This window comes from Arvicanthis niloticus, chromosome 8, assembly GCF_011762505.2.
Source record: "Arvicanthis niloticus isolate mArvNil1 chromosome 8, mArvNil1.pat.X, whole genome shotgun sequence".
Lineage (NCBI taxonomy): Eukaryota > Metazoa > Chordata > Mammalia > Rodentia > Muridae > Arvicanthis > Arvicanthis niloticus.
The window spans coordinates 85,780,396-85,794,219 of NC_047665.1; the positions used below are offsets into that span (position 1 = coordinate 85,780,396).

The window sequence follows — 13,824 nt, forward strand, 5'->3', positions numbered from 1 at the left end:
TGCTGGGGTGTGGGTAGAGAGGTGTGCTTTAGGAAACGGAAATGTCCCTTAAGATATTTTTAGGGCAAACAGTAATGAAGTAAAACAACTGTGGACTTACAGGATTTGGGAGCTAGAGCTAGAGGGAGCAGGCACTTGTTTTCCTTAGACAGGTTCTTATTGTGTAGCTCTGGCTGGCTGGGGATTCTCTGTAGACGTGGCTTGCGCATTCCTATCTGTAAAGAAATCTAGTTTGTGCCTTGTTGGTTGTAATTATCTCTGCCTTTTTATGCTAAACTGTGCCAGGGTGTGATGAGTTACATTGTTCATTCATCCTGCATATGGGTTGCAGTTCATATCTCTTAATAGTAGTCAGTGAAGTGTAGATGCCTTAGAAAGACTCATGCACAACAGACAAGCATAACCTTTTATCCTGTGTGTCATGTTAGTAAGGAAGATGTGACATGCACTGTTTCTTGTTTTTGTTTTTCATAACAGGGACTCTGTGTGTAGCCCTGACTGCCCTGGACTGACTCTGTAGACCAGGCTGGCCTCCAACTCATAGAGATCTACCTGCCTCTGCCTCCCCAGTGTTGGAATTAAAGGCAGGTGCCACCACTGCCTGGCTATTTTTTAATTTTTTAAATCATATATAAATAGTTCCATGCTAGATAGTCACCATGCTTTAATTTCGAAGAAAATATTAACCCCTAAACTTAATTAGTAGGAACAATGCAGTTTCATTTTAGTTTTTTTTTTTTTTTTTTTTTTTTTTCTGAGCTAGAGATGTGTTGTGTATGGGTGTCGCGCCCCCGCTAGATCATCAAGGAAGATGCAACAAACCGGATCCTTCTCAACAGCCTTTATTGGAAGTGCTCTTTTAGATTTCTGGGAGAGACCTCGAATCCCCAGAACGGGCTGTTTATATACCCTCAGCCCTGGGCAGGGCAAAGCGCATGGAGGTGCTCGATTGGTCAATTTGCAGTGCCTCATATGCATACACCTCAGCATACCCTGCCCGGGAGGGGGTGATTGGCCAGGTTCGTGGTACCCTAGTGGCACCTCATTTGCATTCCCCATTCGGGAGGAGCTGGAGTCAAATTCCACTGGTAGTCACTACCTGAGCCTAAGCAGCTGCCATCTTGGATTGCGCATCAGAGTGGCTGACGCGCGAATGTCAGTCAAAGCAGCAGCGCTGTCAGCCGCTTTTGAGTCGTCGGCCGCTTTACTAAGCCAACAGACCTGCAGCTCCTTTAGCCGTCAGGTCTGCGGCTGCGGCTCCCTTTAGTCCGCCTCAGGTCGGCGGCTTACATATGGGGTCTTAGGATTCAAACTGAGGGGCTCATGCACAGTGGGTACCCTCACTGATCTTGTCAATTTTGCAGTATATATTAAACTTTCTGCTGAATTTATCTCTGATCTCTATTGTTACAGACTTGATTCTCTTTTTTGAGGTCTCTTTGTGTAGTCCAAGGTGACCACAGGTTTGTTATGATCCTGTGCCTTGGCCTCCTGAGTGCTGGAATTACAGGACTAGGACACCACCCCTCCCTCTAGTAAAGTGGCACAAGAACTGAGTTTTGTGTCAGGTGTGTTTCAGGCTGTTTGTAAATGAGCATGTGACCTCCAGGGTAGTTATTGTCAGGTCCCGTGGTCTCTCGGGATAAAAATGAATGACGTGTTTAAGGGAAGTGTTGTTAGTGGCATGTAGGTTCATAAGCTTTACCTTCCGTCTATTCCAAGAACTATTAGGAACAGGAATTTACCAAGGGAAAAATGGGTTTGTTTAAAGCTTGGCCTATCTGAGGAAGATAGTCTTTTTGTGTGCATGTGGCAGAGTTTATAGAAAAGAGATGTAACTAAAACCAGGAAATATGTGTATGTCCATTTGTAGATAAATTTTCTGAAATCCCCTGTGAGGAGGCAGCGCCGCTTAGTGTCAGCCAACCGTCAGCCTTTACCTCCACCAGCCAGAGAGTCCTGGGGAAATTCTGAGTCCATTGCTTCTGGGTCCCTGTTTTAGTGGTGTGTTTGTGTGTGTTGTATATAGATACTTTTTAACTTGAAATGAGTTCATATTCTGATCATCTCATTATAAATTGGAAATTCACGTAAGATACTGAAAGCTATTGAACATGGCCTATCCCTCCCATAAACACAGTCAGAACACTTACATTAGCCTGTGTTTGGACAGATTCATCTAACATAAATCCTATTGTATAGGAAAGTAATGGTTAGCTCCTGGACTTTGTTTAATCTTTTAATAGTAAAAACTTGCTAAGGGCATGAGATGCTGAAAAGTAACAGCTGCCTATCTGTGGCCTATATGGAACTGTGGTGGGCAGTGCTGCCCAGCACCAAGAGACTCATCCCGTTAGCCTGGGAAAGAGAAAAATTCAAAGTATAGTCTTTTACTTACTGCACAGCACAGTTGTAAGTATCAAGTACCATAAACTGAGTCACTGTAACTTGTTAAGAATATTTATGCCGGGCAGTGGTGGTACACACCTTTAATCCCAGCACTTGGGAGGCAGAGGCAGGCGGATTTCTGACTTCAAGGCCAGCCTGGTCTACATAGTGAGTTCTAGGACAGCCAGGGCTACACAAAGAAACCCTGTCTGGAAAAACCAAAAAAAAAAAAGAGTATTTCTTATGTGTTTAAATTTCTTCTCTTTAAAACAAACTTGTTTTCCTTATGAAAATAATGTACTCAAAAGCTAATGTACAGCAGTAGAAAGTCCCCCCATTTCCCTGGAGATTGACACGGGAGGACACCTGGAGGCCATAAGAATGTTTGCAACTGACTGTGGTCATGCCATGTAGAAACACTGTATTCAAGTAGACAAGAGGGCTTAGCATTAAGCACTGGCTACACAAGCCTGAGTTTGACTGGAACAAACTCCATCAAGTCACACACACACACACACACACACACACACACACACACACACACACACACGTGTCAAGTGGTAAAGAAAAGAACAGTTTTTAAATATAAGTACGTGTAAAGCCCTTAAGGCACAGTTGAATGGGTTTTGATATCTGTTCTTGTTTAGTAAACACCAAGCACGGCCAACAGCATTTCTGTCACTCACTTATACTCAGTCCCAACGACACACAGCTCTTCTCACTCCTGTCCTCCTACATGAGTTTTGCTTGTTATTCAACTTTCTGTAAATGGAACCACATACGTGGGCTTCTAAGTCTAACCAGCTTTGTTCAGCATGATGCATTTTGAAATTTATTCATGTTATATATTAGGAGTTCATTGCTTCTAATGATGGCACTTGGGAGGCAGAGGCAGGCAGATTTCTGAGTTTGAGGCCAGCCTGGTCTACAGAGTAAGTTCCAGGACAGCCAGGGCTACACAGAGAAACCCTGTCTCAAAAGACAAAACAACAACAACAACAACAACAACAAAAACTGTAAAATGATCGGCTGGGTGTAGTTCACATTTTTAATTCCAGTACTTGAGAAAGCTGCAGATAGATCTCTGAGTTTAAAGTCAGCCTGGGGGCTATGTACTGAGGCCTTGTCTCCAAAAAATGAAAAAGAAAAAAAAAGGAAAAACAAAACAACCCTTCACACTGGTACACACATAAATAAACAATGACTCACTGAGATAAAACTCATTCAACAGAAACAGAAGTTTTGACATGAATAGTCTGGTGATTCTTAGCCATTCATGGTATTATAAAGCCATTGACTCTGTCTCCAAGTCAACCATGTCTCCAAAAGTGGGTAAACCTCTTCAGCGACATTTGAGTTGCTTCTGACTTCTTGGCTTGCTTCTGTGGATATGTGTACGTGTGATTGTCCGAGTGCCTGTGTGTGCTTTTTTGGACTTATCTCCAGGAACATGACTGACTCATATGGACAGTTTGGCTTATCCTTATAAAGAGCCACAAACAATTTTCACAGAACCCAGAACACTGGATATTCCTACCGATGATGACATGAGGTTCCACTTCCCTCTTCTCTTTTTAAGACATAACTGTCCTAGTTGCTGTGCAGTGGCTTGAAGTGGCTTTATGTTAGCGTTTGAGCCAGCACAACTACCTGCCTTGTGAGTTTGATTTGCATTCAGTTTTGTCTTTTGGCTCTTTTGCTGTTGAGTTCTTTCCTGGCTCTCAGCTCTGCTCCATTTCCTGAGTCTGACCCGATGCTTCTGTCCTGCTGTTTTGTAAGCTCTGAGTTAGTTCCTGAAACGGGAAGGACAGTTCATCCAGGTGGTCTTTTTGATTGTTTTGATGACTTGCAGTTTCATTAGATGAAGGATTGCCTTTGCAATCTTTCTGTGTTCTGTACTGCTGTGTATTGCTGCATTGTAGCATGTGAGTGGTCATTCTCTGGAGACGCCTACTGTGAATCGACTGAGAAGTATCTTTATAAGTATACTTTAGAATTAGCTGGTGCTAACGAACTGGTGGATCTTTTATACTTCAGCTGTAACGTGATTTTTTTTTTCAAGGTATAGTATTCTCTGTTCCATTATTTATCAAGAACACTCTTCGAAATAATTTTACAACTAATTTTCTGCTTTTCTTCACAGGTACCTTTTTTATCTCCACTGGAAGGTCACATCTGTTTAAAAATGAGCTGTCAAGTGAATTCAGCTGTTGAGGAGAAAGGTTTTCTTGTGAGTGCCACCTCCTGTTCTTTGCGACCCTTTCTTGTTTTCCTAAAGGGTTCTTCAACATGTGGGTCTTGTCACTTGGGAGGTCAAACAATCCTTTCACAGGGGTAGTGAGAAAGGAGCAGGAACATGCTCAGATTGGTCCTGCAGAGGATTAAACCTCCGTCTTTCTCTTACACTTGAAATAGAAGTGGTGGGTTTCTTTCAACATTTTATTGTGAAAAATAGCAGCTGCCTAATGATGCTGGCATCATTTTACAGAGCATAGACATTGGCTCTCTCAACTTTGTCACTACTCCAGTTTGTTTGCTTGTTTGTTTGTTTGTTTGTTTGTTTTTGAGACTCTCTTACTTAGCTTTAGCCATCCTAGAACTCTCTATGTAGCTCTGGCTGACCTTGATCCCCTGCCTCTGCCTCCCACTTAAAGGCATGTGGCACTGTGCCCAACTTGATCTAGATATTCTTCAATGCATTTTTGATAGGGACAATCAAACTTTTATTACTAAACTGAAAGACATGATAAAGTCATGCAAATATATTTTCACATAAAAATATCATAGCATATGGAAACTTTTTCTTAAGTTTCTAATGTTGCCAGCAACCACATGGTGGCTCACAGCCATCTGTAATGGAATCCGATGCATTCTTATAGTGTGTCTGAAGACAGCTACAGTATGCTCACATACATTAAATAAATAAATAAATAAATAAATAAATAAATCTTTTTTTTAGAAAGTTTCTAATGTTGGCTGGGTGGTGCACACCTTTAATCCCAGTGTTAGGAAGGCAGAGGCTTGAGGATCTCTGTGAGTTCAAGGCCAGGCCAGCCTTATTTACCTAGTAAGTTCCAGGAATAGCCAGGGATGTTACACAGAATCACCCTGTCTCAAATAGCTGATAGATAGATAGATAGATAGATAGATAGATAGATAGAGAGATAGATAGATAGATGATGGATGGACGGACGGACAGATAGAAAGAAGGATGAAGGATGGATGGATGGAAGAAGGGAGGGATGGTTTCTAATATCAGTGTTTCGATTAACTTCTAGACCATATTTGAAGATGTTAGTGGCTTTGGTGCCTGGCATCGAAGATGGTGTGTTCTCTCTGGCAACTGTATCTCTTACTGGACTTACCCAGATGATGAGAGGAGAAAGGTAATTGACACTGCTTAAATCAGTGGGGAAAGTCCTGCTGGGCTTCTGTGGTGCTTCATGAATGCATGTTCCCTGTCCCCACTCCTTAGATTCCCTTTTGTATGAATTAAGAATAACTGTTCATGTTCTGGCTGTGTGCCCTCCTATAGCTAACAATATATAGTAGTAATTATGTATTCATCCATGAGTCATTTCCCTTACCCTCCTACTCCCGCCCACCTAGTGCTGGAGACTGAGCCCACAGCCTGTGTCTGCTACACCTGCTGGCCAAGGATGGTGCTGCTTGCCTAAATCCCCAAACTATGAATTTGTCTTTTTCAAACAAAAACAAATACTATTTTAAATTAACTTTTTTTTGGGGGGGAGGGGTGGTTTTTGGTTTTTCGAGACAGTGTTTCTCTGTGTAACTCTGGCTGTCCTGGAACTCACTCTGTAGACCAGGCTGGCCTCGAACTCAGAAATCCGCCTGCCTCTGCCTCCCAGGTGCTGGGATTAAAGGCATGTGCCACCATGCCCAGCTTAAAATTAACTTTTTTTGATAAAATACTCTGATATCTTTCTAAAGCAAAAGACTTCCCTATAATGTTTCTAATAGTTACGAAGTAGCATTACATTATAGTCATTAAAATTATGAATTTTTAAAAAAAGATTTCTTTTTATTTATGCGTATAAGTGTACTGCCTACATGTATATCTGCCCTACATGTGTGCCTGGTGCCCATGGAGGCCAATAGAGGGCATCAGATCCCCCTGCGACTGGAGTGCTAATGTGGCACTTGAACCTGGGTCTTCCGAAAGAACAGTGAGAGCTCCTAACCACTGGGCCATCTCTCCAGGCTCTAAAATTATTATGTTTTTAAAAATATATTCTAAAACATTTAAGAGATTCAAGAAAGCATAAAAAAAAATGATGTGTGTGAGCTTTCAGTTGAAACTCCCCATATGACTGTCTCTTTACCAGAGCTGCTGCCTGTGGTGGGAGTGCACTGCGCCTTTGTGGTTCTTAGCATTTTAGTTGTGTTGTTCTATTACATGAATGATACCATACACACACACACACACACACACACACACACACACCATCTGGTCAGTGTGGAATGTGCAGTTGGTCTAAGTTGACCTGCGCCCTAGTTTGTTCCTTTTCCTCTGAAGTATAGGATTCCATTGTGCAGACATGTCACAGTGATGCGGCAGTGTGGCTTTTGACAAGGCCAGTAAGGCTGAAGACAGAGGTGTGAGGAACATGAACTCTAATAGTTCATGGAGCAAGGTCATGAAGGTGAAGAACTAGCCCAAGGCTTCAGAGAAGGGTGTGAGTGGACTGCATGGAGGAGTGTGCTCCTTAAGAACTTGTGTGATGCTGTCGTGTTGCACATCAGTTTGCGGTTGTGGTCAGAGGTGTGCAGAGAGGAGCCAGGATTTGAGTTAGTAGGTGAAGCAGACTTTGAATCAGATACATTAGACATACTTTTCCTCTCTCGGTAGCTCTATTCACAATTGAGTCTGTAGATGGAACTTCATGGTCTCCAAAAAGTTCTCCATTCTCATGAGTACTTTTGTCTCAGCAGCTTTTGTCAGTATGAGACACACATCTTTGTGTTTGTCTCTGTCTTCACTACTAGAGCAGCACCGTGTCTTCTGTGTGTGGCCTTTGTGACGATGTGACTGAGGATCATAGATTGAATACAGGACTGGGCTGGTGAAACTGTTTGCAAGGATTAGGAAGTGTGCCGGCTAGTTGTCTTTTTCAGCTTGACACAAGCTAAACTCATCTGAAAAGAGGGAACCTCAATTGAGAATTTGGGCGGTAGTGTCGCACGCCTTCAATCCCAGCACTTGGGAGGCAGAGGCAGTCGGATTTCTGAGTTCGAGGACAGCCAGGGCTACACAGAGAAACCCTGTCTTGAAAAAACAAAAAACAAAAACGAGAGAGAGAGAGAGAGAGAGAGAGAGAGAGAGAGAGAGAGAGAGAAAATGCCTCCATAAAATTCAGCTGTGGGGCATTTTCTTAATTAGTGATTGATGCAGGAGGGCCCAACTTATTGTGGGAGGGCCCATCCCTGGTGGTCCTGGGTTCTATAAGAAAGCAGTCTAAGCAAGCCATGATAAGCAAACCAGCACCCCTCCCTGGCCTCTACTTCAGCTCCTGCCTCCAGATTCCTGTTCTGTTTGCGTGCCTGTCCTGACTTCCTTTGATGAGGAACTGGAAGTGTAAGCAAATCAACCCTTTCCCTCCCTAGTTGTTTTGGCCATGGTGTTCCATCACAGCAACAGAGACCCTAACTAAGACAGGAAGTGTGGTCCTTTTGAAGGTGTGTCACTTCGAGGTTTCAAATCCCATGCCATTCCCAGTTAGCTCTTTCTGCCTCCAACTTGAGGATCAGATGTAAGCTGTCAGCTACTGCTCCAGCGCCATTCCCAATTGCCTGCTGCCATGACAACCATAGACTCTATGACGATCTAACCTCAGGAGCCAGGAGCCACCCCAACATCTTCTTTTATAAGTTGTCTTGGTTGTGTTCTTTGTCACAGCAATAGAAAAGTAACTAAGACAGCCGTTTATCTCTTTGTCTTACATTGATCCATTTTTCTCTATCTCTTTTGGACTAGGGTCTTGCCATGTAACCCAGAGAGTCCTATAATTGAGATCCTCCTGATCCAACCTTCTTTTCAAGGTCTGGGAGCACAAGCATGTATCACTACACCAGGCACTGATTTTCTGAATTCATTATCATTTAATTAAAATTACATTTCACTAGTCTTGGGTTTGACTTCACTTTCTATTGTTAAGGGAATTGGCTCTATCAGCCTGTTAGATTGCTTGTACTGCTTTGTCTTAACATCAAAAACAAACAAACAAACAAAAAAAAAAACCAAAGACCATTCTTACCTTACAGTCAGAAAGATTACTTTTTGTTTTCTGTATTTACTCCAGGTCATGTACTCACATCTGTACTTGGAACTAGGAGCTGCAAATGAGAGAGGGGGCATACAGTGTCTGTCTTTCCGGGTCCGGAGTACTTCACTTAGTCTATTTTCTTGTTCCATCTGTGTGAGAGTCTCATTTTGTTTTTACAGTGGAATAGTATTCCATACTGTGTATGTAATGTAGCACGTTGTCATTGTCCCTTGATCAGTTGAAGGACATTTAGATTGTCTCCATTTCCTAACTATTGTGAATTGAGCAGTGATAAACATGGCTCAGCAAGTGTCTGGATAGGACCTCCAGTCCTTTGAGCATATGCCAAGGAGTGTATCGCTGGGTCTTGTGCCTGATTCATTTCAGCTGTCATAATAATCTTCTGACTTCATCCTTGTTCATCTTTCACAGAGCACAAAGCTGCTTTCATTCAGACCCACCCATTGTGTATGAGTGCCCCAGTTTTTAATTAATTCATATTTTGATGGTCCTTTGTGTTCTTTCCATATCATAACTATTACGTAATTCTGCAATGAGATCTCTTTGAGATACTGGCTCTGTTTCCAGAGCAGTCCTACTAATTCCTCTAGTGGGACTGTTGTATCATATGGTAATTCTATTTAAAAATGTTTGAGGGCCGGGCGGTGGTGGCACAGACCTTTAATCCCAGCACTTGGGAGGCAGAGGCAGGCGGATTTCTGAGTTCGAGGCCAGCCTGGTCTACAGAGTGAGTTCCAGGACAACCAGGGCTACACAGAGAAACCCTGTCTCGAAAAACAAAAACAAAAGAAATGTTTGAGGAACATTCTGTTATCTAAAATGAATTTATATTGTTTTCTAATGATTTACAATGTTTTTGGATGTGTGTGTAATGTATTTGTGAGTGCATGTTCAAATCTGGGGACATATATATGTATGAATATGCACACAAAGTCATAAGATGATCAATATGAGGTTATCCTAAAAGTTTCCATGGGAGCACAGATGTGTATTATTGAGGATGCATCCAAACCCGGGTGGGGGAGATCAGTCCATTGCCTGTAGTTCCTGGATTGTGTTCCTTTGTGTCTGAAAATAATCTGGCCGTTGCTAAGTGGCTGCACGTATATGTGCAGCCTGATGCAGGTGAGGGTCCTGATGCAGGTGAGCATCCTGGCCGTCAGTACTCTGCTAGAGCATTGTCCAGAGAGGCCGTGTGCATGACTTAAGCTAGGTGAAGTCCTGGCTGCTGAGCTATTTCCTGTGCTTACCTGCTTCATGCTTATTTGTTTCCTGGTTGTTAAACATTTTAAGCTAATAGCTTTTTAACTTTAACTTATAAACTTAAAACTGCTTAATGCTTACTGACTTAAGTAACCTTGCTTGTTTTTACTAATACTTTGTACATTTAATTTTTACAGAATCCCATAGGACGGATAAATCTGGCCAATTGTATCAGTCATCAGATAGAACCAGCCAACAGAGAATTTTGTGCAAGACGTAACACTCTGGAATTAATTACTGTCCGACCACAAAGAGAAGATGACCGAGAGACTCTTGTCAGCCAATGCAGGGACACCCTCTGTGTCACTAAGTATGTTCTGGTACTATGCTTATTTCTGGTTTTGTTCTTAGCATATGGAAAATGTCCGTGATGTCAAATTCATCACTGAGTATAAACACCACGGCCAAAAACAATTTGAGGAAAGGGTTTATTTGGCTTTCCCTTCCATAACACAGTCCGTCACTGAGGGAATCAGGAAAGGAACTCAAGTAGGAACCTGAAGACAGGAATGGAAGCAGAAGCCATGGAAGACCACTGCTCACTGGCTTACCCCTTATGGTTTGCTTGTTATGCTTTCTTGAGCCCACAACACCTGCCCACCCACATCAGTTCTAAATCAAGACAGTACTCCCACAGAGTTACCCTACAGGCCAGGCTGTTTTTTTCAATTGAGCTTTCCTTTTCCCATGTTACCTTAGATTATGTCAAGTGAGCAAAGAGACTACCGAACACAAATGCCCAAAGCAAGCTTGAAGTTAGTCTTCAATGAACAGGTTGTGATTAGGGATGGAGATTAGAATGTGACACAATCTTTATGCATCAGGTTGTCTGGATATAGCTATGAAGATATGTAGAAGTCACTCAGTGAGACCTGAGATTCCATCTCAAAAGAGAGAGACAGAGATAGAGAGAGACACACGGGAGGAAGGGAGGGAGGAAACACTAAGAAATTGTTGTGATTTATAATTAGTTAACCCAATCAAGAATGGTGGTACACCATTGTACAGAGAAGCACTTCCTTGCGTGGCTATTGATTTGCATCCAGTTATTGGTAGGCAGCAAGTCCTGGTTTGTTGAAGGATTTATGTTTTCCAAGCAAAGGCATGAAGGGGGGCATGGAATGATGGGATGGAAGCTGACCTCTGTTTGCCCTGGCAGGAACTGGCTCTCTGCAGATACTAAAGAAGAGCGGGATCTCTGGATGCAGAAGCTCAACCAGGTCATTGTTGATGTTCGCCTCTGGCAGCCTGATGCATGCTACAAGCCTGTGGGAAAGCCTGTGGGAAAGCCTTAAACCAAGGGGCTGCTATACCATGCCAGACTTTGCTAGCTGTGTCAAAAGTGTCTTAAGAAGACATAGTTAGAAGCACCAGATTTGCAAGTTTTATTTTATGCTTTAAATATAAAAGGGTATGTGCAAATATTCACTACATATTATGCAGTATTTATATCTTTTCTATGTAAAACTTCACCCAGTTTGTCTTGCATTCATATGTGTTTGACAGTGTAACAACATTCATGAGAATTGATATTCATGCTGAATATAACACCAAGAGCCTGTAGATACCTCACCAGCCAGTTAGTCATGACAAAAGGATACATTGTAACCAAGTTCTGCAGTGTCCTCTGGAGCTGTGGGCTTCACGGTATTAAAGTCTCCTGTAGGTTGCAAACAGAAACATCTAGTTTGATGAGTCCTTCTCCAGCCCCAGTGGTTTTTTTTATAAAGATTGTGGCCATTCATGGCTCATGATACGTCTAGAGTACTGAATGCAATCTCAAAGGGTTTCCAGGACACATTTAGTAAGGAGATGAGAAGAAAAACAACAAACACTTACTAGCTTAAGCTGGTTGGAGCTGCTTTCTGAAGAGCTGTGGCAATGACACAGTGACATCTGGGGCTGAATATTCTATGCAGAAGTATTAAGAATCACACAGCTTGCATTCACTCAGATCCTGTGTGCAGTGTGGGGCACATTTTCACAGTGTTCAGGCTTTATTAAATAGTTATTTTTCATAAAGTTTAGAGCCCTCATATTAACATATTAGCTTTTCCCCTTACAATAAGAACAAATGTAAACTGCAGAATGCGTACATAAGAACCTTTACCGAGCTGCTGTGACTGCTCCCTTGCTGCCCAGAGTTCTTGTCTTATTTTCCTTCCTGTTTATTTATGACACTTTCTACAAATCTGTTTTGAGATCACTGAAAAATAGAGTAAGCTATGTATTACCTTTAAAAACCCAATACCTTCTTGCAATTTAAAAATATTGAAATGTGTGGCTTCAGTTTTTAAATACATTTTGTATTTCTTCTCTGACTGTTAATTATTGATGGTTTCATTTATAAACACTAAATTCTATCACTTGCCATTATATTTCTTACTCATTTAAATGTGTATTGTCTTATGTATATTATAAAAGTATTTTATGACCTCCTATATAAATAAATAACTGTAAATTGTCAAAGGCATCAGTTATTTAAGAAATCCTCTGTGATGTACTGCTGTATCTGTCCTGGTTGTGTGTGGGAGAATGTGCTGACAGTATGCCATATCTAGCCTAGTCTTTGTCTTACAGAATCATCTTGGGGTTGGGGTTACATGGGCAGGTGTGTGAAGGACCCTTCTGGGGATTTCAGCAGAGTGTGGTGATGGGGTGCACATTTGAAGAGGAGGTGGAGGAGACTGAGTGGTCAGCAGCTAGAACAGGAGCAGGTTGAAAGGACTGATAAGGTCATTATGGGCAATGACCCATTTCGTTTCCACCGTTTCTCCTTTTTCTTTGGTTTGATTTTCCTTCTAGACAGGATTTCTTTGTGTAGCCCTTGACTGTCCATCCTAGAACTCGATCTGTAGACTGGGCTAGCCTCAAACTCACAGAAATCTGCCCACCTCAGCCTCCCAAGTAATGGGATTAAAAGTGCACCACCACCACCCAGCTCTGTATAAAGGACTTGTCTTTATACAAGCTGATAGACCTGCATTACATCAGCTCGAGAGCACAGAGTGACGCAGATGTCTTCTCCTGTTCTCAGGCTTACCTTTTTACTTTTCACGGCAGAGACTGTGCATAGCCCTTCAGACAGGTACAGTCTTCTGTATGTGAGTGTTCTGTGCACACAGCTTGTTATAAAGGATCTCTTAAAGGTCCTCTCAGTTTATATATGAAATTCAGCTTTAGAAGTTTACAATATATGTTCATTACTTTTAATAGTTAATGAAACAATCTAAAAATCACCCAAGTAGGAAGAATTCATGAGGGAATTCTCTAGTTTAAGTTGGCCTGTGGGCATTTCTGTGGAGGATTTTCTTCTTTAATTTATATATTTATCTGTGTGTGTGCATGTGTGAAAGAGAGGCCATGTATGAAAATATGCAATCCTTTATTATGTATACTATGTTAACATATGCTAATATATTCAAAACTCCATTCTTAGAAATATCTGTAGATAAAGGTAAACACAAAAGGTAAATATTCATGACATGATAATAAAAGAATTAATGTGCAAAATATAAAAGACTGGCTGTCATTGAGCATTTATCATGTATTGAGGTTATCCTTGGTGTTAACATGTATTATTTTACCAACCTAATGAAATGAACATTAACAGTAAACTAATGATTCTGGAACAACATTGCAAGTGACAGACCTATGTAAGCCTGTGTTCTGTTCCAGAATCCACATGTTTCACTCTCACACTGTGAAAGTTCTCAGATTAGTGAGTAAAAGAATATTTAGCCTGGGTAAATAATATTACCAGTAAGTAAAATCACCAACAAAAATCCAAAGATCCAACAAGTATAAAAGTAATAAATTAATAGAAAAACAAATATAAATGGCTACCCTTGGTGAGAATAGGATGTGA

At 41.6% G+C, this 13,824-nt stretch overlaps 1 protein-coding gene across 2 annotated transcripts in view; it reads left to right on the forward strand.

Annotated features, from left to right (window-relative positions):
• Positions 1–13,487, forward strand: part of Anln (anillin, actin binding protein) — a 56,487-nt gene extending 43,000 nt beyond the window's left edge. The window contains exons 21-24 of one of the 2 annotated variants that reach the window (XM_034509845.2): positions 4,532–4,618; positions 5,667–5,774; positions 10,094–10,266; positions 11,116–13,487. In XM_034509845.2, coding sequence (XP_034365736.1) covers positions 4,532–4,618; positions 5,667–5,774; positions 10,094–10,266; positions 11,116–11,251 — 504 coding nt within the window. In that variant the 3' untranslated portion in view covers positions 11,252–13,487. The remainder of the gene's footprint in view (positions 1–4,531; positions 4,619–5,666; positions 5,775–10,093; positions 10,267–11,115) is intronic. The other variant, XM_076939726.1, reaches the window with a different exon arrangement.
• The last annotated feature ends 337 nt before the right edge of the window (positions 13,488–13,824 follow it).